The sequence below is a fragment of the Rhinopithecus roxellana genome, chromosome 2 (assembly GCF_007565055.1).
Source record: "Rhinopithecus roxellana isolate Shanxi Qingling chromosome 2, ASM756505v1, whole genome shotgun sequence".
In the NCBI taxonomy this organism is placed as follows: domain Eukaryota; kingdom Metazoa; phylum Chordata; class Mammalia; order Primates; family Cercopithecidae; genus Rhinopithecus; species Rhinopithecus roxellana.
In genome coordinates this window covers 149,868,353-149,891,511 of record NC_044550.1, presented here as the reverse complement: position 1 = coordinate 149,891,511, position 23,159 = coordinate 149,868,353, and the positions used below count along the sequence as shown (strand labels likewise).

Below are 23,159 nucleotides of genomic sequence, written 5' to 3'. Positions count from 1 at the left end.
CGGAATAAATCTGAAGATAGCGAGCACTACTAAAAAGGGGGGGAGTACATCTGGATGAACCCATCTGGGTTAAATATCTAGTGCATGACTGACTTAACTAATTGATACTCTATTTATTTTTATATGAAATGGGTAATACACCTTCCAAGTATTCTGTTAACCCCAGGACTAAATGTTTCCGATTAGATTATGCCCAAGACAAAAAACTGAACCAAATACAAAGCAAAAGTTACAGAAATCTCACCTTCTAGATTCCATCTTCTTAAAGATAAGGTTGGCCAGGCATGGTGGCTCACACCTGTAATCTCAGCACTTTGGGAGGCCGAGGCGGGTGGATCACTTGAGGCCAGGAGTTCGAGACCAGCCTGGTCAATATGGTGAAACCCCATCTCTGCTAAAAATACAAAAATTAGCTGAGTGTGGTGGCGGGCACTTGTAATCCCAGCTACTCGGGAGGCTGAGGCATGAGAATCGCTTGAACTTGAGAAATGGAGGTTGCAGTGAGCCCAGATCATACCACTGCACCCCAGCCCAGGTGACAGAGTGAGACTCTGTCTCAAAAAAAAAAAAAAACAACAACAACAAAAAAAAAAACGAAAAAAACCCAGAAGATAATGTATAAGAAATAAATTCCTTCATCAAAAAGGAAAAAAACCCAATCAAACCTTTTTGCAGTTGTTTTAAAACCAGTGAGTGAATGAGGGTGAGAAAGTGAAAACAGCTTTCTGCAACAGACCACCACCTCTCAGGGTACAGTATATAGATATAAAAAACTAACTAAACTAAAAAAAAAAAAAAAAGTTAGGTCTTGGTTTTATTCTGGCCCTTATCTATCAGTTTAGAGCAGCAGATAATTGTATTTCCAAGACATAAGGCAGTGTCACTGTTCTTCCAGTCAGAATCAGTCCTCCCAAAGGATGAGCACTATAGCTCATGTAAAATTTTAAATTGATTATGGGTGAGAACCAGCCCTCTTTGTGCACCTTAATGATTCTATGCCTATACAAGAGAAATTTTAAATTGTTTTTCAGTAATACACTTGTTCCTCAAAACCACATAATCACATAATTATTGTCCTTATCTGTTATTATTTAATCTTATAATTCTTTCAGAGAAAAGCAACTATAGAAAACATATGTAACAAGGAATCAATTTGTATTCATTAAAAAAAAAAAAAAAAAAAAAAACCCATAACCATGAATACCAAGTATTTTCCTAAAATGGGTACTAAAACTCCAACTAGTGCTAATATGTAAGTTTTTTGAAAAAGTCTCTTTTTCTTCAGGCACACACTTAAAGGAAAGGAGAAAGGGGAATGAAAATTTCTTGAATTCAACTTTGGCAAAAAAAGTCAATATAGTGAAGAACAGTTCATACATATTTTCTACAGACCACCAGGCAACCCTAAAGACCTCTAGATTCTCCCCCACCCCCATGACAGAGTATCCAAAATAACTTTTTTTTTTTTGAGACGGAGTCTCGCTCTGTCGCCCAGGCTGGAGTGTAGTGGTGTGATCTTGGCTCTCTGGAACCTCCATCTCCCAGGGTTCAAGCGATTCTCCTGCCTCAGCCTCCCGAGTAGCTAGGACTACAGACGTGCGCCACCACGCCCAGCTAATTTTTGTATTTTTAGTAGAGACGGGTTTCACCATGTTGGCCAGGATGGTCTTGATCTCTTTGTGATCTGCTCACCTCGGCCTCCCAAAGTGCTGGGATTACAGGCTTGAGCCACCGCGCCCGGCCGTAACTCCTAAGAATGTTACAAACTAATGTGGCTCACAACTACCACATAATCAAGAGTTTACTTTCTCCTTGGATTATATAACTAATTTTCTCAATAATTTTTTTTAAAACAGGAAATCTATTATTGTCAACCCACAATTATCCAAGATTGGAGTTATGCAAGTTAAAAATATTCTTTTTGATGCTTCCCACATTCTCAGCTCTTTAGTAAACAAGGAATACACAAAATGTGAAACTGAAATTCAAGTATTTGGGACAAAGAAAACAGCAAAAAGTACTTCTAGTTTAAGTTTGGTTGAGGGAAAGCTAATTATTTGGAATGCGTTTATACATGTTGCACCCATTTTGCTGTTATTTGTTATTGCCAAGTTCCTTAACTATAGTAGAAGTTATTACTACTGTATTGCCTTATGGAAACTGTAATACTTTCAGTGAGAATATCAAACCTAGGTTTGTTTTTCTTATCCTAGTGTAATAATTTATATCAACTTCCAGTTAAGTCAGGTAGTAAGAAAAGAAAAGATCACCGAAGTAATTTTTTTTTTTTAACTCGAAGGGATCTCCCAATTTTTCAAAATCAAGTGTATGGATCTTGGCATAGAGACAATACTCCCCTGTCCCCCTTTTGAAGAAGGGAGTTAATTTTTGTCATATTACCAAGGTTTTCATTCATTAGGCAAGACGTCTACCAACGAATCTTTTCCAGATGCATTATTCCCTATGGTTGGTTCATTTTCACTTAATTTATATGAGATCTACTACCGGTAGTTATTCTCAACATCAACTAGTCATCTTTCCCTGGGTCTTAAGTCTAGGATCCTCAAGTTCCCAGAGCGATAACTACTTTCAAACCCATAATCTGTTCAATAGCTCTGCCCTTGCAAACAAAAGCTTGTGATGGTTGGAGGCCCCGCGCGAAAACCTTTAGGTGTTCAAGAACCTGGACTGGCCGCCACGCCATACTAGCCTATTTACAGGAGCAGCCACAGGCTCGGGGAGACTAGAACCCGCATGCAGTCGGGGAGGAGCCCTGACCCAGCTAGACCAAGCAAACCGGCGCTTTACAAGCTAGCCAGCCTCTGGAGGGGTGCACAGACCGGGGGGCGGGGAAGCAGAGAGCCCCTAAAGGGCATGAGTGGCTGGGAGGGTGGGCAGGACAGGCTAAAGTTCATGGAAGCGAGGTGCCCCTCGTGCACGCCTAGGCAACCCGGTCGATGCCACAGGCAGGTACCGGTTCAGATCGGAGAGGTCGGTCCTCCCAGCCCTCGGGCACTCATGAGAACGCCTACTGAAGCGGCTCCGAGAGATGGAGACGCACGCCACCGCCACCCCCACCCTGTTGCTTACCGGTGCTGCAGCCCCACGAGTCCCAGAGTGATCACATGCGGCACATCCAGCTGCGTGGGCCACTGTCCTGAGGCGATGCACCCGAACACGCCACATTCCTCGCGGACCCCCAACTCCTCCAGCTCCATGTCGCCGCCGAAAGCACGTGGAGGGACCTGCCGCTGCGGCCAAGGTCTAAGCACCAACCAGCCGCCAGCTCGGCCCGTTGAGCTCAGAAGCTCACGCTCGCAGCAAGCGCTTCCTTCCCCAGGCTGGCCCCAACTACTGCGACGGCGCGCGCTGTCCCTAGGTGGCGTGGCCAGCTCGGCCCTGCTCCGCCCCCTCCGAGCCCACCAACAAGCGAGGGTGGAGGGGCGGTCCCGCGGCTGAGGGGAGGGGTCACGGATGCTGTAGGGTGGAGCTAGTTTCCCCTAAGAGCTGTCTGGAAAGCTGTATTTGCTGCACATGGAAATCTTCGTTATTTGCCAGCACCCAACACTAGCGTAATGGGAATAACGGACTTAACGTCATTTCTCTTTCAGAGCATTTAGCCTTCATATTCCCTTTCCTACATGCTTCCCCCAGGCCGTCACGACTTGGTATGCTCCAATCTCTGAGCCGCTCCGCAGCGGAGAAGGGGCCGGGGTATGCGAGCTTCCGCAGAGTAGGGAGGGGCCGCCAGTGCGCGCCACTTTTCGTCTGCCCCGGCACTGCGCCAGCGCGGGGCGGCCCGGAGGCGGGGTCGCGTTGTTGCGCCTGCGCGGCGGGAAGCCAACGGGGAGATGTTTGGTCCCAGATCCACGTTTCGGTCTCCGCCAATACCCCTCCGGCTTAGGCCGGTGTCTCGGAGCTTGAAAAGAGTGGCTCAGGGTCGCGCGGTCCCGCCAGGGGGCGTGTCTGTGGGCCGCGCCTCCTTCCCCGCCCATCGAAGCTCTCTGACCACCCCTCTTTTCTAGAGTTCTGCCTTGCTTCCCGGCGCGGTCGCGGTCCTCAGCCCACTCGGGATAATGGCGACAGCTGAGGGTGAGTAACAGGGGTTTGGGGCCTTAGCAGTCTTCCTGACCCCCAGGCCGTGAGCTCGCTGTGAGCACGCGGCCACGGGCGGGCTGCGAAGCTCTGCCCAGCCTCCCTGCAGCCGCGCCTCTAGGCCGCCGTGCGGGCGCACACGTGGCCCAGGCGCTCCCGGGCCTCCCCGAACTTTACTGTCTCCGGGACGGGGAGAAGGAGCAAAGTAGAGGAGAACGAGAAATGACCAAGGGGTGGAAAGGCGCCTGGAAGCATTATTTATCATCAATAGCTGTTGCAAAATGCAAGCAAATCAGTGTTAATTCGTCAAAACCTGAGTCTTGCTTTGTCCGTTAGGTTAATGACCTTTCAAAGATTAATAATCGAAACTTTTGAAAAACCTGTCTAGAGGCCGGACCCGGTGGCTCACGCCTGGAATCCCAGCACTTTGGGAGGCCGAGGCGGGCGGATCACCTGAGATCAGGAGTACCAGACCAGCCTGGCCAACATGGCGAAACCCCGTCTCTTACTAAAAATACAAAAAAGTAGCCGGACGTGGTGGCGCGCGTCTGTAATCCCAGCTACTCTGGAGGCTGAGGTAGGAGAATCGCTAGAACCCGGAGGCGGAGGTTGCAGTGAGCCGAGATCGCGCTACTGCACTCCAGCCTGGGCGACAAAGCGAGACTCCGTCTCAAAAAAAAGAACCTGTCTAGTGTGTGTGTGTGTAAGTAGTCTTTGATGCAATGGTGTGTGTGTGTTTAGTCTTTGATGCCATGGATGTGTGTGTGTGTGTGCACGCGCGCGTGTTGAAGTAGTCTTTGACGCCATGGCAGCTTGGGGGTGTGTGTGTATGTGTGTGTGCGCGTGTTTAAGCAGTCTTTGATGTCATGGATGTGTATGTGTGTGTGTGCACGCGCGGGCGCGTGTTGAAGTTGTCTGAGTCCATGATGGCTGGGGAGGGGGGTGTTTTTAAGTAGTCTTTGATGCCATGATGGTGTGCGTCCGTGTGTGTGTGTGTGTGTTCAAGTAGTCTTTGATGCCATGATGGCTTTGAAGAACTCTAAAACCTTTAGGCAAAAAAGTTACACTATCAGAAAAGATTGTTCTTGCTATTTATGCTGGAAAAAAACGTTGGTTTGTTCCACACATCCAGTTGCTATATGTATAGTGAGCCAAATTGCTTTTCTTGGCTGCTGGGTACATTCTTTTCCACATAGAAAGTAACTGTATTTAGATTTTAAAAAGCTGTAGACTCAGGCCAGGCGCTGTGGCTCACGCTTGTGATCCCAGCATTTTGGGAGGCCAAGGCGGGCGGATCACGAGGCCAGGAAATCGAGACCATCCTGGCCAACATGGTGAGGCTTCGGCTCTACCAAAAATATACAAATTAGCTGGACTTGGTGGCGTATGCCTGTAATCCTAGCTACTCGGGACGCTGAGGCAGGAGAATCACTTACTTGAACAGGGGAGTCAGAGGTTGCAGTGAGCCGGGATCGCGCCGCTGCACTCCAGCCTGGCGACAGAAAGAGACTCCATCTCAAAACAAAACAAAAAACAACAGGCCGGGCGCAGTGGCTTAAGCCTGTAATCCCAGCACTTTGGGAGGCCGAGACGGGCGGATCACGAGGTCAGTAGATCGAGACCATCCTGGCGAACACGGTGAAACCCCGTCTCTACTAAAAAACACAAAAAAACTAGCCGGGCGAGGTGGCGGGCGCCTGTAGTCCCAGCCACTTGGGAGGCTGAGGCAGGAGAATGGCGTGAACCCGGGAGGCGGAGCTTGCAGTGAGCTGAGATCCGGCCACTGCACTCCAGCCTGGGCGACCGAGCGAGACTCCGTCTCAAAAAAAAAAAAACAAAAAACAAAAGAAACAACTGTAGACTCAGCAAAAAAGATTCAGATGATATGGAGTATCAACTCCGTAAACTCAAGGCAAGGACCAGAATTTTTCTTGCAATCATGGTACCTGTACCTCTAAACTGGCAAATCTCTAAAATCTTTGTTCTTCCACTTCTTTCCATTTGTGTACCGTTGGCAGGTTGATTTTTCTTAAATGTCACTTTTATGATCTCTAAAAGGCAAAGTGTTACAATGGCATCTCTAGAGATGTTAAATCCAGTCTGTCCAGTCTGAAATTCCTTTTCATTAAAATCCTGAATACTGCTATCCTTTCTACCTCGTCAGCCCTAACTTTGACTTTTCTCTCCTGTGAATCCTTAGCTATGTTCCAGTCAGGTTAAATCACCAAAGTTTTTTTTCATTATATACATTTTATTTATATTATTTTTCCCAGAACATTGCTGGCTAATGGAAATATAATGTAAATTTGTCTTCTATGAGCCACATTTTAAAAACTAAAATAAAAAAACTGATGCAATGTGTTTATATATATATATTTTTTACATATATATATATGTTTTTTTTTTTTTTTTTGAGATGGAGTCTCGCTCTGTGTGGCCCAGGCTGGAGTGCAGTGGCAAGATCTCAGCTCACTGCACCCTCCACTTCCCAGGTTCAAGTGATTCTCCTGCATTGGCCCCCCAAGTAGCTGGAATTACAGGCACGCTCCACCACACCTGGCCAATTTTTTTTTAAATTTATTTTTTAGTAGAGACAGGGTTTTGCCATGTTGGCTAGGCTGGTCTCAAACTCCTGACCTCAAGTGATCCACCTTTCTTGGCCTCCCAAAATGCTGGGATTACAGGCGTGAGCTCATTTTAATATATTTTGTTTAGCTCTATATATACAAAATACATTTCAACATGGAGGCAAGATGAAAAATTGTTTAGATATTTTGCAATTTTTTATATCAAATGCAGTGTATATTTTAACAAATCACATCTCAACTTGTAATAGCCACATTTCTAGTGGCTGCCTTATTGGACAGCAGAGTCCTAGAATTTTCTTATCCTTTGTGCAAATTCTGTGCTTTCCCAGACTCTTAAATTTCAATTCCATGAATCATTTTTCAGTCCTCATCAGTCTTTTCTGAATTTATCTGCAAATTTGTAGCAATCATTTTGGCACTTGTGTATGTCATGTATGGTTGTTTCTTGTGTTGTTTCTACCCATTAATTGAAATTCCTTCCCTATTTAACGGCTAAGTAATACAGATTCAACTAAATTAACGCAAGGGGCATTAGGTACAAACTTTGCCCGGGCTTACTGCATATTAATACATATAAATGTTAATTTCTTTATCTGATCTGAGCACTGTTTTTTTTTTGTTTTGTTTTGTTTTTCTTGAGACAGTCTCGTCTTTTGCCCAGGCTGGAGTGCAGTGGCGCCATCTCAGCTCACTGCAACCTCCACCTCTCAGGTTCAAGGATTCTCCTGCCTCAGCCTCCCGAGTAGCAAGGAGTATTACAGGTGCACACCACCACATCCAGCTAATTTTTGTATTTTTAGTAGAGATGGGGTTTTACCATGTTGGTCAGCCTGGTCTTGAACTCCTGACCTCAAGTGATCCGCCCACCTTGGCCTCCCAAAGTGCTGGGATTACAGGCGTGAGCCACTGTGTCCGGCCCACTGTTCTTTACTCTTCCCTCTCTTATCCTCCATGCTGAATTCTCAAAGCTCCTATCTTAAATATCTTACATCTTTGCCCACTACTTTTTCCTTAGACCAAGACATTTCCTCCCCGCCCCCCCCCCCCTTTTTTTTTTTTTTTTTTTTTTTTTGGAGACAGGGTCTCACTCTATCACCCAGGCTTGAGTGAAATAGCGCACATCTTGGCCCACTGCAGCCTCGACCTCCCCAAGTAGCTGGGACTACAGGAATATACCACCATGCTGGGCTAATTTTTGTTTTTTTGGTAGAGATGGGGTTTTGCCATGTTGCCCAGGCTGGTCTTGAACTCCTGAGCTAAAGCAATCTGCCTGCCTGGGCTTTCTAAAGTGCTGAGATTACAGATGTGAACCCCTGCACCTGGCCAGACGTTTCTTGTTCGAGTTACTGCAATAGCATCCTAACTGGTCTCCCAAGCTCTAGTTTTTGTTCACTCACCCCTTCCTCCCTTCATGGTCCATACAGAAGCCATAATGATCTTTCCAAATACCATTTTGCTTCATCACTTAAAATCCTTATAGCTCTTCTTGGGTTAAAGTCTAAACTCAACCAGCATGGCTTGTGAAACCAGAAGGATGTGTAGCAAAATGGAAGAGAAATTTTCCAGGCCTAGGAGAGAAGAGATTGTCAGAAGCCCTAGGAGGAAGGTTGTGTAAGAATTAAAGATGCTGGAGTTCTAGAGAGGAAATAGACAAATAAGAATTTGGAGCAGTAAGCCAGGGCTGTATCTTAAAGGGACTTTTAAACCATGTTAATGAGTCTAGACGTTACATTAGGGAGAATAGGGATTCATCCTCTAGATTAGGTGCCCTACAATGGCAACTGTTAACTAAATTATAGCTACTTGTTTAATGGTTATCTCCACTAGCTGGTGATGTGGCCCCTGTCCAACTCTTAAGTCTTATCTCCTGCCATTCTTTTCTACAACTTAGCTGCAGCCCCCCCTTCCCCTGCCCAACAGCAATGTACATATACCCAGACCTCCAGCTCCAACCAGACTGAAGTTCTGCAATCCACTTTGACCACCTTGTATTTATTCATCAACACTACCTACCCCTTTCTCTCCTTTGGCTAAATTTTGATCATTCTTCAGATCTCAACCTGTCACTTTCTTGTAGACTTCCTTTTCCAATGTTTAGACTAGTCCCATAGTCTGTATTTATTACATTCTATTATTATGATGTCTTATTTAATATCAGCTCCCCTCAGACTCAAGTCTCTTGAGAGCAAGAATTATTATTTACTGGTATATCCCTTGGCACATGGATACATTAGGAAAATGTTGATACTGAGAGTGTTCTGGGAGCATGAGGGCTGATTTCTCTCTTTGGAAATTTTAAGTTCCTAAACAGCTATTATCTTTACTCTTTCTCTAAATCATCCTTTTGTGTACTTCTTAGGTCTTGTGACCAGCATCAAAATTGGATTCCTTTGTGCTCACTTCCTCACAATTTCTTACAACTGTTAGTGAAGAGAAAGGATTAATGGGGACAGGGACAGGATTAAGAAATAGAGAGGGATGCTTTCAAATGTGCTAACTTCAGTGGGATGTCATGCCTCCTCTTGAATATTAACTTGAAATCAAGAAACCCATCTGGCTGAATGTTCCCATTTTGCCTGCAAAAAAGCAAATATCAGCAAAAATCACGTTTTTTCTTGCAAGCTAGTTTAGATACTATATTGTGAGTATGTCTGTGAAAATACTAGTATAGTTACATTACTTTAAATGTGTCTTAATTAATTTTAATTCTAGTTCAGTTCTGCCGTGAGAGGCAGGTTAATAACGGAAAGAGCACAGGATTTGATGTCAGAGGAGTTAGGATTTTATCTACCTCTTATATTTCCTAACTGCATGACCCTCAACCCTTTTGATTTCTGCTTTACTAATTTCTACAATTATTTATGTAATTAAAATTCTTCACAAAATTGTGTGAATCAAATGTGATGATACAAGAAATACATTGTAGAGTATATGGTTTTATACAGATGATTTAATTTTTATTAATATTCCTTAATCACTATATATTTACAGATTCATTGTTCTAGGTGATTTAGTCTTCAGCATTCAGGAAATTTCTTTCTGAATTTTGATCTATTTCCATTTCATTTCCACAGTACTGAACATTGGTAAAAAATTGTATGAGGGTAAAACAAAAGAAGTCTACGAATTGTTAGATAGCCCAGGAAAAGTCCTCCTGCAGTCCAAGGACCAGATTACAGCAGGAAATGCAGCTAGAAAGAATCACCTGGAAGGAAAAGCTGCAATCTCAAATAAAATCACGAGTTGTATTTTTCAGTTGTTACAGGAAGCAGGTAAGCAGCTCTCTCAACGTCTCTTCTCTCACCTTCTCTGGTAAGCATGTTAATGTCTTTCATGTGAAGTTGGCATTAAGATGAACAACTTGTTTGCAGATGTTTCAAAAGCTAAGTGAATTTAAATCAAACCAAGAACTCTTAAACTTCATTATAACTCCTTATTTGGTTTGGGATTATTAGTGTCATTGAATTAAAAGGAATCTTAACAAGTTTGCTGTAATCTTATATCTGGCACATGCACTCTCTATGCAACTTACCTCTCCAAGGCCATCTTCACTTTAAGGAATTTGACTATGAAGGAAACCCATTTTAATGTTAAGCAGTTCTAACAGATGAACTGAAATTTACTCCCTGTAATTCTATACAAATGGTCTTTGTTCTGCCTCTGGGAGATAATACAGAATTTCAAATTCCTCTTCCACTTGAAAGCCCTGAAAAGTAGTTAAAGACAGCAACCAAACCTTCTCCTCCTGCCATTCCCCAAGTGAGAGATTTGAACTAAACCCCAGAACGCCCTCCTGTTCAAAAACTGAATGAAGGCTCTATTTTCAATAGAGAAATAGATTCAAAAGACCACATGAAGATCAGAACATTGTGTGGTGGGTATTTGAAGCAAAGGGAAGGAAGTTAGGATAAAGAGGTTTTCTGGAGCGATTCAATCAGTTGCTGGTTGGTCTGTAGTATATGAAATTTCAGCTAGGAAAATATTTGAACTCTTTCTGCACAATGTAAATAGCCTCAATGCTTTGGATCATTCAACCTTTGAAGCCTTACCTATGAAATAAAAGCTTTTTCTTTATCATGCTTGCCAGTTCTAATTTTATAATTTAATAACTTTCCTTTTAATTCCAATATTCCCCGTTGCCCTTTCATTTCTTAGAGTTTCTAGTAGCACTAATCTTTCTTAAATTCAAAAGGGGATTTAATGCTTTTGTTTTCAGTTAAGTTAGATGTAACTGCCTTACACAAAATAACAAGGTAATGTAATTTAAATACATTGTCAGTGCATTCCTGGAGTAGTTTTGTCTCTTCCAAAGTATCCTATTTCACAATTTTGGCTAATGTGAAAAAGATTTAATTGCAAACCTGGATTGTCATCTACATCATAAATCCCTCTGTGCTGTGAAAGTGAGTATATTGCTATAAATTTAAAGGATCTTCCAGAGTTCCTAAGTCACAGAATCTAAGATTTTTATTTCAAAGTTTCTTGATTGGTAGCTTCCCAGTGACTGAGGTAATTTCTAAAGAGAGCATCAAATTAATTTTAGGTTCCTTTTGCAATACAGATAAATGTTCCATCTATTTATTTATTTATTTATTTATTTGTTTGTTTGTTTGTTTGTTTGTTTGTTTTGAGTTAGAATCTTGCCTTGTTGCCCAGGCTGGAGTGCAGTGGCACAATCTCGGCTTACTGCAACCACCGTCTCCTGGGTTCAAGCGATTCTCATGCCTCAGCCTCCCAGGTAGCTGGGATTACAGTTATAGGTGCACGCCATCATACCCGGCTAATTTTTGTATTTTTAGTAGAGACAGGGTTTTGCCATGTTGGCCAGGCTGGTCTCGAACTGCTGGTCTTAGGTGATCTACCCGCCTTGGCCTCCCAAAGTGCTGGGATTACAGGTATGAGCCACTGTACTTGGCCTGTTCCTTTTTTTTTTTTTTTTTGCTTCCCAAGTTTTAACTCTCCCCATTCACTTAAACATTTTTTAAAGCGCTTAACTCTTTAAAATGTTAGCAGTCAGAAGATTATTTTCTGTGTACCCTTGGTAGTTTCACATAGCTACAGGATTATATTAAGTAATGGAAGATAAAGCCTGACTTTTTATTTGCTTATTAATGTATTTTCTGAGTGTATTTACACTCATCCCATTATCCATTTCCAGAACTTTGTAACAAGTAAATTAGAGTGATTCAGTTGTGTTATGTGTGTCCAGGACGTTCTCTGTTTTAACTCTGAGAGTCCTGTGCTCAGGGGAACAGGGGAGGTTACCTAAATGAAATACTCCAATAATTATCTTTAAACTACTTTATTTGGCACTTAACATAGCTAAAACTTAATTGGTTCACAGGAAATGTTGAAAGATATTTTCCAGGTTTTATGTCTAGTACTGTGAAACTAAGTAAACCTGAATTTTTTTAAATTTCTGAGCAGACTAGTTTTAGGGTACATATTAGGAATTCCATTAAACCTTATATCATTTTTACTTGCTTAGTCATATAAATGCCTCATCTAGTTGGCCATCAGTGGTCTATTTAAAACTGTTGTTTACAACCAGGGTTATGTTCCAAATTAAGGTAGAAAGTAGAGGGGAAAGAGCATCGGGATGAGAATCAGAAAATCAGTATTCTACTTTTCTCATTGTCACTCAGGAATAAACAGTAAAGGACTATATGAATAAGAAGTAATCTTTTCCCATGGAAATAGTATAACTGTGCCATAACTATGTTATACAATTTGTGGATTTGGTTTTATTACTTAAAAATTAAAATGTGGCCTTCTCAGTGATGATGAAATCCCAATTTTCTCGCAGAAATTCACTATAATTACATAAACTGTGATAATAATATATGAAGAACCATACTACAGTTGCTAAACCGCAGATGGGAATCTGGACCGATCTAAAAGAGGGACGGCCACAGGGACATATGTATTAGCTAGAATTAGTATTCTAGCTTATATATGTTCATTGTCTTTCAGAGTGTGTAAGTGACATAAACATTTTTTAGTAACTTGAATGAGAGTTTTGAGTTTTGTAGACAACTAAGATAAACAATGGGAATTTTTTCTCACCATGCAGAGTCATGGAATTTGCTTTCATATTTAGCAGTATTAGAAGCCATCATTGTGTCATCTAAACTGAGTCTCTTTTAGAAACTTTTAGGGTTTTTTTGTGCAGAGGTGATTACCGTAGCTTCATTATGTGCTTTTGGTTCTCTTTGGTATCTTTATAGTAAAGATAGAATTGGATACTACTGTGTCCAGCTTGGTAGACAAATGAGCAAATATATGACTAATGATTAGCAGACCTAAGAGAGAAGAGCTCTTGAAGCCAACGATGTAGTTACTACCCCAAGTTGAGAATTGATTAAAGTCACCTGTCTATCCATGAGCCTGATCATTCATTAAAAGTTAAACAACAGCTTACATCTAATTTTTTTTTAAAAAAAAGGTTAAAATGACAATTTTACTTCCCCTCTTTTCATTTTTTCCTTAGGGTTTCTGTTCATGCAACATACCACAGTTCTTTCCCTTTTTCATTTTAATCTTACGAGTCAGATTTAAAGGGAAGGCAGAGGAAATAGTGTAGGGTTTGGACAGTGTGTTTCAAGTCCAGGCTCCATTACCAAATGGCAACATGACCTAGTGTGTGAAATTACTTCTTTGAACCTCTGTTTTTTTCACTGTAAAATGTATAAATAATAATACCTACCTCAAGGCTGGGCGTGGTGGCTCACACCTGTAATCCCAGCACTTTGGGAGGCTGAGGTGGGTAGATCACGAGATCAGGAGTTCGAGACCAGCCTAACCAACATGATGAAACCCTGTCTCTACTAAAAATACAGAAATTAGCCAGGCGTGGTGGTGCACGCCTGTAATCCCAGCTACTCAGGAGGCTGAAGCAGGAGAATCTCTTGAACCCAGGAGGCAGAGGTTGCAGTAAGCTGAGATCACGCTGCTGCACTCCAGCCTGGGTGACACTTTGTCTCAAAAAAAAAAAAAACCTACCTCAAAATTTTATGCACAGTTAAATGAAACAACATATACAAAACACTTAGCACAGTGGAGGGTTTCCATAAATAGAAGCTCCCTTCATGTATGGATACACATATAACAGCAAAGATCCCCAATTCTTTCCTGATAATAAAAGACTAGAGGATTAGGTTGGGATTGGAAATAGTAATGCAGGCTGAAAATGAGCATTATCTCAAACCCATGTAGGTTTCCAGGAGTTATTTTAATTCATGTTAATGCTGTAGCATTACTTTGTACTGTGATGTAATAACACTTCCCAGAGAGGCAATATAGCAAAGTGGTTAAGTGGGTGGCTCCTAGAGACAGGGTAGGTTGGAAATCCTGCTTTACCTAATACTAGCTGACATGACTGCTGTGTGTTAGTGTCCGTACCTGTTTTGTTGGATTGATCTTAATAGTATCTTATCAAATGTTTGGAGAATTAAACAAAAAAAGATGTATTTAAAATGATTAGAACAATATCTGCCATCAAATAGGCTCCTGATTTTTTTTAAAGAAAATTGTTACAAATACATAAAATTTACCAGTTTGACCATTTTTAGGTGTCCAATTCAGGGGCATTATGTGCATTCACAATGTTGTACACTCATCCCATTATCCACTTCCAGAACTTTTTCATCATCCCAAACAAACTGTGTAGCATTAAACAATAACTATTCCTTCCACTCCTCAGCCCTTGGTAACTTCCATTCTCTTTCTGTCTGAATTTGCCTATTCTAGTTACCTCATATAAGTCGAATCACAAGTATTTGTCCTTTTGCATTTTGTGTTTTTCTTTTTTTTTGTTTTTCTTTTTTTTTTTTTTTTTTTTTTTGAGACGGAGTCTCGCTCTGTCGCCCAGGCTGGAGTGCAGTGGCCGGATCTCAGCTCACTGCAAGCTCCGCCTCCCGGGTTCACGCCATTCTCCCGCCTCAGCCTCCCCGGTAGCTGGGACTACAGGCGCCCGCCACCTCGCCCAGCCAGTTTTTTTTTTTTTTGTATTTTTAGTAGAGACGGGGTTTCACCGTGTTAGCCAGCATGGTCTCGATCTACTGACCTCGTGATCCGCCCGTTTCGGCCTCCCAAAGTGCTGGGATTACAGGCTTGAGCCACCGCGCCCGGCCGCATTTTGTGTTTTTCATTTAGCCTAGTGTTTTTAAGCTTCATCCGTATTATATAGCATGGATGTATCACAAATTTTCATTCCTTTTTATGGCTGAACAATACATTGTATGTATAGTCATGTGCTGCTTACTGTTTGAGTCAACAACTGACCACATCTACATTAAATAAAAGAAAAAAACTACACTTACTTTGATAGAGGTTCTTTGTTTTTTGTAAAGGGTAGAGTTTTATTGTGCCTCAGATCTACCTTTTTACATATCATTTCAATCTTTTTTAACTTTGGTTATCAATATGTAGGTATTAAAACTGCCTTCACCAGAAAATGTGGGGAGACAGCTTTCATTGCACCCCAGTGTGAAATGATTCCAATTGAATGGGTTTGCAGAAGAATAGCAACTGGTTCTTTTCTCAAAAGAAATCCTGGTGTCAAGGAAGGATATAAGTTTTACCCACCTAAAGTGGAGTTGTTTTTCAAGGTAATTATCTTATGCCTCTATTTTATGTCTTACTATAACATGGCAATAAATTTATAATTAGAAACTCTAAAGGTTTAAATATTCAAGCAAAGTTTTTGATATTTTGATATTGCAAATGTCATCCCAAAATTTGTCTTATCTAGTTGCCAGTGTCAATAATGTACACTTCCATTAGCAATGATAGATCAAATTTTAAAAAGAAAGCATCTGAAAATCTTACCTTTGAACCAAGATGACTAATAGGAGGAGAAGAAAACTAACATTTAGTTAATTTTTTAAAAATTTAGTTGAAATCTTTTTATATTCTAATACAGGAAAACTATACTAACAATGTCTCTTGTAAGTAAAAATATATAAATAAAGGTTGTAAGAATCAGTGGTTATGAATTTTTATAGGCTTTACTGCTTTAACCATCTTCATTTATGCTGTTAAGCATAGATCTGCTTGGGAAGCAATATCAGTGTTGCTTTTTAATCAATAAGTTATATAACTTGTGTATTATGATTATATAGATGAAGAATTTATAAAGATATTGTCATATAAAGTTGGGACACAGCTTAGAATAGAATGAAATTATTTCATTTTTTTCATTTACCTCTTTGTCTGAGGTCTCTTGAATTATCAAATAATGTCCCTAAAAAATTATAGTCCTGTATAAATTCTAATAAAAAGTGAGGTCAGGAAGTTATGAGAACTGTAGTTTTGGAAAGATTTGATTGATTAAAATGTGCTTTGACCTTCCTGTCATGTCTGATGACTGTTACTAAGGAAAAACAAAAATCAGAAACTTAAATTCTGTTTAAATTCGTTTTTAGAGGTTAAATTCTTTGAAATACTTTGTGACCTAGAATAAGTTACTCACCTAAATACTTTGAATTTTAAAGTGCTATTGAGAGTAGACAAATTAAGAGTGATAGTTTTTTCTGCTTGCAGGAGCTAACTAGGAAAAAAAGAAAAAAGGAGTAATAATTGCTTTGAATTAAGGAGTATCATAAACAAAAAAATTCTTTAGATGTCTCATTTTGTTGCTCAGGCTGCTCTTGAACTCCTAGGCTCAAGCAATCCTCCTGCCTCAGCCTCCTAAATTACTAGGACCACAGTGTGAGCCATTGCACCTGGCTCAAAATTTCTTTCTTTTCTTTTCTTTTTTTTTTTTTGAGACGGAATCTCCCTCTGTTGCCTAGGCTAGAGTGCAGTAGCGCCCTCTCAGCTCACTGCAAGCTCTGCCTCCCGGGTTCACGCCATTCGCCTGCTTCAGCCTCCTGAGTAGCTGGGATTACGGGTGCATACCACCACACCCAGCTAATTTTTGTATTTTTAGTAGACGGGGTTTCACCATGTTGGCTGGGCTGGTCTCGAACTCCTGACCTTGTGATCCGCCCACCTCAGCCCCACCAAAGCACTGGGATTACAGGTGTGAGCTACCATGCCCAGCCGTGGCTGAAAATTTCTAAGGAGTTCATGCTCAAGGTGAAAAGGATGTTGGTTTTTCTGAAAAGTTCAAAAATTTTAGATTTAAGTTAATTGTACTACTATACTTTATTCACAGGATGATGCTAATAATGACCCACAGTGGTCTGAGGAACAGCTGATTGCTGCAAAATTTTGCTTCGCTGGACTTGTTATAGGCCAAACTGAAGTGGATATCATGAGTCATGCTACACAGGCTATATTTGAAATACTGGAGAAATCCTGGTTGCCCCAGAATTGTACACTGGTTGATATGAAGGTACAGATAAAACAATGGGATTTGAAAGTAAAGGTTAGAGTTGAGAGATGCTTTCATAGAATAGTTTTTGAAAACTTTGTTGACATGCTATTTCCAGATTGAATTTGGTGTTGATGTAACCACCAAAGAAATTGTTCTTGCTGATGTTATTGACAATGATTCCTGGAGACTCTGGCCATCAGGAGATCGAAGCCAACAGAAAGACAAACAGGTAGATAATGTGTCAGGTTTTTTATCCTTTTTGATGTCAAGCTGAGATAGAGGAGAAAGGAGAGATGAGGGGAAAAAGCAAATTATTGTTCCTAATGATAGGAACCTGTTTTGTTGATTGCTGTTTATTTTTAAAGATAAATATCTCCAGTATCTTAATATAAGAATAATAGGAATAATACTTTACATTTATAAAGCAAATTTCTCATCTGTTATCTTAATAACATTCCCACAACAATAACAGCAAGTACTATCTTTGACTAAATGAAAACTAAGGGTCTTAAGAGGATGGGTGTCTTCACAATTACTAGAGTCAGGGGCAGATCTAGGACTCTATCCCAAGTCTCCTGGATGTTACCAGGCTCCATTTCTGCTCCTATAAAAAAACAGTAGACACTTTGCAAAAGAAGATATTCATGTAGCCAACAAACATGAAAAAAAGCTCATCATCAGTGATCATTAGAGAAATGCAAATCTAAACCGCAATGAGATACCATCTCACACAAGTCAGAATGGCTGCTATTAAAAAGTCAGGAAACAACAGATGCTGGAGAGGCTGTGAAGAAATAGGAACACTTCTATACTGTTGGTGGGAATGCAAATTAGTTCAGCCATTGTGGAAGACAGTGTGGTGATTCCTCAAGGATCTGGAACCAGAAATACCATTTGACCCAGCAATCCCATTACTGGGTATACACCCAAAGGAATATAAATCATTCTACTGTAAAGACACGTGCACAGGAGCAGCACTATTTATAATAGCAAAGACATGGAACCAACCCAAATGCCCATCAGTGATAGACTGGATAAAGAAAATGTGGTACATGCACACCATGGAATACTATGCAGCCATAAAAAAGAATGAGATTGGCCAAGGTGGGTGGATCACAGGGTCAGAAGTTCGAGACCAGCCTGCCTGGCCGAGATGGTGAAACCTTGTCTCTAAAAATAAAATAAAATAAGCCAGGCATGGTGGTGGGCGCCTGTAATCTCAGCTACTCGGAAGGCTGAGGCAGAGAATTGTTTCAACCCAGGAGGTGGAGGTTGCAGTGAGCCAAGATCGTGCCACTGTGCTCCAGCCTGGTTAATAGAGCGAACCTCTGTCTCAAAAAAAAAAGAAAAAGAAAAGAATGAGATCATGTCCTTTGCAGGGAAATGGATGAAGCTAGAAGCCATCATCCTCAGCAAACTAACACAGGAACGGAAAACGAAACACCACATATTCACACTCATAAGTGGGAGTTGAACACTGAAAACACATGGACACAGGGAGGGGAACAACACACACCGGGGCCTCTTGCAGGGTGGGGAACAACGGGAGGGAGAGTATTAGGACAAATACCTAATATATATGGGGCTTAAAACCTAGATGACAGGTTGATGGTGCAGCAAACTACCATGGCACATGTATACCTATGTAACAAACCTGCACATTCTGCACATGTATTTAAAATAAAAAATAACCAAATTAGAGCAAGACCCTTTCTATACCTAATATATAAAAATTCTCAAGGCAGTTAATTGTAGTTGCTAGTACAGAAAACACTTAAGAGAAAATAAAAGTATACTTTACTGTGGAACTTTCTCTAGTTTAATTCAGGAAGTGAAAAGATGCATTTTCAGAAGTATCCCTTGCTATACAAGCTCTTCATCCCTCCCCAAAACACAGAAACCAGATAGTTTCAGGTAGCAAGAGATACTTGTTTTCTAAACTTTCTTATTTTCTAGTCTTATCGGGACCTCAAAGAAGTAACTCCTGAAGGGCTCCAAATGGTAAAGAAAAACTTTGAGTGGGTTGCAGAGAGAGTAGAGGTAAACCTTCTATAGTGAAACTGTACTGTATTATGTATTATGTGTTTTTCTTCTAAGAAAATCTTGTTTCAAAAGAAAAAAATGGGAGAGTATAGTGCTTTTCTCTTCAGTGACTTTGTTTTATTTTATTTTATTTTATTTTATTTATTTTATTTTATTTTAGAGACACAGTCTCGCCCTGTCACCCAGGCTGGAGTGCAGTGGCCGGATCTCAGCTCACTGCAAGCTCCGCCTCCCAGGTTCATGCCATTCTCCTGGCTCAGCCTCCTGAGTAGCTGGGACTACAGGCGCCCGCCACCACGCCCGGCTAATTTTTTGTATTTTTAGTAGAGATGGGGTTTCACCGTGTTAACCAGGATGGTCTTGATCTCCTGACCTCGTGATCCGCCTGCCTCAGCCTCCCAAAGTGATGGGATTATAGGCGTGAGCCACCGCGCCCGGCTTTTCAGTGACTTTGAAAGTGGGGAACACTTTTAGGAAATGTATTAGCTGGGCAATCCTTACTAGTATACTGGAACTCCCTGCTGTTAAGCTGGCCAATACACACCTCCCAGATCCTGTTGGGGAAACCTGGAATCTGTCTCCTCCCTACCCCGCAAGAGAAACCTTATATTTCCTGCTCACCTCCACTGCTACTCAGAGTTCTATTAGCATGGGATGGATGGAACTCTGTGTGGCTTTAAATATTACTTTTAAGTTTTATGGTATTACTCTAATTCTGGGAGTTGAATGGGGTTTCTGATTATGCGAGGGTCGTAATCATATTTGAGAACATTATTCTCAAAGGAATATATATATTTTGAGTTCCAAGCAATTAACTTACAAAGACTTAGAACATGACTTCTGATTTGGCTAATCAGAAGTCTGCCTTGGCCTCCCAAAATGCTGGGATTATAGGCGTGAGCCATCACTGCTGGCCACTAGGCTTTCTTAATACTCACCTCCAAAGAGCTTAAGGTACTCTAGGAGCTTAGAAAAGAAAAGCATCCATTAAACAAAGTGCACTAAAGGTCTTAGGATGAAATATTTTGTATTATAATTTCCTGAATATTAATTAAAAGAGTTTGAGTATCTTTACTGTTTATTTTAAATAAACATAATTTGTCTCATAAAAATTGAATTCTTTAGGTCTTAATGATGAAGACCACTTTCCTTTATATATTGAGATTATTTTTAAAAATAAATCCTGTCTTTTTGTTCTGTTTGTCTCTGTCTTAAATTTGATCTGTTAAGAAAGAAAATATTGTGCCCAGATGTAATTTCACTACAAACTCTAGCTCATTTATTCATTTTTGTTTTTATATTCTTTTCATACCCATGTATTTTTTCTTCAGTTGCTGTTGAAATCAGAAAGTAAGTGCAGGGTTGTAGTGTTGATGGGCTCTACTTCTGATCTTGGTCACTGTGAAAAAATCAAGAAGGCCTGTGGAAATTTTGGCATTCCATGTGAACTTCGAGTAACATCTGCGCATAAAGGACCAGATGAAACCCTGAGGATTAAAGCTGAGTATGAAGGTAAACCACAAGTAATATGGACATTTCAGGTATTTCTGATATTGCTAAAAGAAATTATACACTTTAATAATGCTGAAAAAGAGCTTTGTCACTTTTCTAAAGGAAAAACACATGATATACTAGGCTTTCTTTTTTTCTTTTTTTTTTGAGACGGCATCTCGCTCTGTCGCCCAGGCTGGAGTTGCAGTGGCGCCATCTCAGCTCACTGCAAGCTCCACCTCCCAGGTTCACGCCATTCTCCTGCCTCAGCCTCCTGAGTAGCTGGGACTACAGGCGTCTGCCACCACGCCCGGCTAATTTTTTGTATTTTTAATAGAGACGGGGTTTCACCGTGTTAGCCAGGATGGTCTTGATCTCCTGACCTCATGATCCAACCACCTTGGCCTCCCCAAGTGCTGGGATTACAGGCATGAGCCATCACCGCCAGCTACTAGGCTTTCTTTCTTAATGCTCACCTCCAGAGAGCTTAAGGTACTCTAGGAGCTTAGAAAAGAAAGGAGCAGGGAGAAAGAATTAAAAATGCAAGTATGAAAAGAAAACAAAGACTAGAATGATGAGAACCTCTGCCATCCTTACCTGGTAAGAAGGCCCTGGAGCATTGCTTCTAATATGCTCCAATACAAAATAGGCCCCCACAGTTACAGGAGGTGGACGGTTGAAACAGCAGGTTCTCCTGCGAATCTTTAATTGCCACCCTTTCCTGGGAGGCAGTCAGATAGGAAAGTAAGGAATAGTTTCAGAATACAGTACATAAAAAATAATGGTATAGCAGTGATCTAAAATAGTGGAGTCCTGGGTTTACAACCAAATGTTTCTCAACTGGAAAAAAAAGTTTATTGAGTATTTCATCTACAGGTCGTTGCTATGGAAGTGTAGTTACTAATTTGGGAAAAGCGGGAGGTTGGGGGAACTCAAGACTCCTTTGATAGCTAATGAATTCTAGAACTCTTTTCAGAGAATTGCAAATACATGTAATTTTGGATTCTAGGTTAGAAATCTCTGCTTTAGGAAACAAACAAGGATAATTTATAAATTTATCAAAGAATGAATTGCTTAAGAGATTATGTTAAAAAATATATCAAAGGGCCTTAAAAATTTGGGGACACTATATTAATTAAACTTTCCTTCAACTCTTGCTTCAAGACGTGTCCCTAAACCCGTAGTCTATATTAACTGGTCTCCCTGCACCGGTTGAGGGACCACCCAGTCAGGAAAGACACCTGTTCAGATGGTGTCATTCTTCACTTTGGCCAGCCTATGCAGCAATAGAAGAGGCCTATGAGCTATTCCCTCACTAACACCCTGCTATCCCCTTTATAATGTAGATCCCAAAAACAGCCAAACCTATTCCAGCTCCTTTATTACTTGACTTACAGTAAGTGGCAGAGTAACCTTATATTTTGAATATATGTGTAATAATAGTGTCTTTTATGTTTTTTCAGAGAAGACTATTCAAGGACCTCAAGTCATTAAAACATATAGGCCTTAAACCCCCCCCCCAAAAAAAAACCCTGTCTTTAAATCTCTTTTGAATGTTTAGCATAATTATAAACTTGTTATTTCCCTAGGGGATGGCATTCCTACTGTATTTGTGGCAGTGGCAGGCAGAAGTAATGGTTTGGGACCAGTGATGTCTGGGAACACTGCATATCCAGTTATCAGCTGTCCTCCCCTCACACCAGACTGGGGAGCTCAGGATGTGTGGTCTTCTCTTCGACTGCCCAGTGGTAAGATACATTGAATTTTTAAAAACTGTTCATTACAAGCATTTAACAGATGCACAACAGTAGACAGAATAGCATAATAAAATCTCATGTACCCATGACCTAGCTTCAGCAATTAACATCTTGTGTCTATAGCCATCTCCTGCTGGATTATTTTAAAGCAGAACTTAGACATTATAGTAATTTATACTTAATTATACGTTTAAGTAATACGGGCTCTAGTTTTTAAATCATAATCATGATATTGTTACAGAACAAAAGGGGCCCACTTCTGATGCATTAGAAACCGGTACTGTCTAAGCCACCAGGTTTTTGAGAAAGAAAGGCTTCCTCTTTCAAGTTGACCAGTAAGGACACATGAGTCCAGCTCAAATCTGTCCCCCTGTGCTGGCTTTATGGCAGTAATCTTACTCGAAAAAGTTTAGGGGATAGATTCTGGGATTAGTAGGTGATTGGTGGAAGGAAAAGGGAGATCTAGAAAGTCCTTGGGCATGTGCAGTTATCTCTTCATGTTATTTCATGGATCGTGTGTGTAAATTTGGGGGAGTTAGAATGAAATGTGGTGGAAATTGGGCCTGTGACATCAGTCAGCTGGTTCTGTGCAGACTTTAGTTGGCCATATTGTTTAGTCTACCATTCTGCAAACTCAAGAATTTCTGTTAGTTGTTGGTGTCTTTTAACTCTTGGGGACACAGTTTCAATAGCATATTCACACCTAAGAAAGAGTAGTGGTAATTTCTTAAGATACAATTTTTAGTTGGTGTCCAAGTTTTCTAATTGTCTCATCTGTTTGTTCAGATCCACCACAGTCCTTATATTGCATTTAGTTGATAACCTCTTAATTTTTTTAATACATAACAATTCATCCTCCCTTCT

The 23,159-nt window shown here is 40.8% G+C and overlaps 2 protein-coding genes and 1 long non-coding RNA gene across 4 annotated transcripts in view; 1 reads left to right on the top strand and 2 right to left on the bottom strand.

Annotated features, from left to right (window-relative positions):
- Positions 1–3,374, bottom strand: part of PPAT (phosphoribosyl pyrophosphate amidotransferase) — a 42,879-nt gene extending 39,505 nt beyond the window's left edge. The window contains exon 1 of the mRNA XM_010355231.2: positions 3,091–3,374. Within this exon, the coding sequence (XP_010353533.2) occupies positions 3,091–3,218 (128 nt within the window). The 5' untranslated portion in view covers positions 3,219–3,374. The remainder of the gene's footprint in view (positions 1–3,090) is intronic.
- A 351-nt stretch (positions 3,375–3,725) lies between these two features.
- PAICS (phosphoribosylaminoimidazole carboxylase and phosphoribosylaminoimidazolesuccinocarboxamide synthase) overlaps positions 3,726–23,159 on the top strand; it is a 26,401-nt gene continuing 6,967 nt past the window's right edge. Inside the window, exons 1-8 of one of the 2 annotated variants that reach the window (XM_010355229.2) lie at positions 3,726–4,092; positions 9,758–9,955; positions 15,114–15,292; positions 16,843–17,022; positions 17,120–17,233; positions 18,961–19,044; positions 20,379–20,559; positions 22,128–22,286. In XM_010355229.2, coding sequence (XP_010353531.1) covers positions 4,077–4,092; positions 9,758–9,955; positions 15,114–15,292; positions 16,843–17,022; positions 17,120–17,233; positions 18,961–19,044; positions 20,379–20,559; positions 22,128–22,286 — 1,111 coding nt within the window. In that variant the 5' untranslated portion in view covers positions 3,726–4,076. The remainder of the gene's footprint in view (positions 4,093–9,757; positions 9,956–15,113; positions 15,293–16,842; positions 17,023–17,119; positions 17,234–18,960; positions 19,045–20,378; positions 20,560–22,127; positions 22,287–23,159) is intronic. The other variant, XM_010355230.2, reaches the window with a different exon arrangement.
- Positions 9,946–23,159, bottom strand: part of LOC115894572 — a 26,677-nt gene continuing 13,463 nt past the window's right edge. The window contains exon 3 of the long non-coding RNA XR_004054699.1: positions 9,946–10,066. This is a non-coding gene — a long non-coding RNA (uncharacterized LOC115894572). The remainder of the gene's footprint in view (positions 10,067–23,159) is intronic.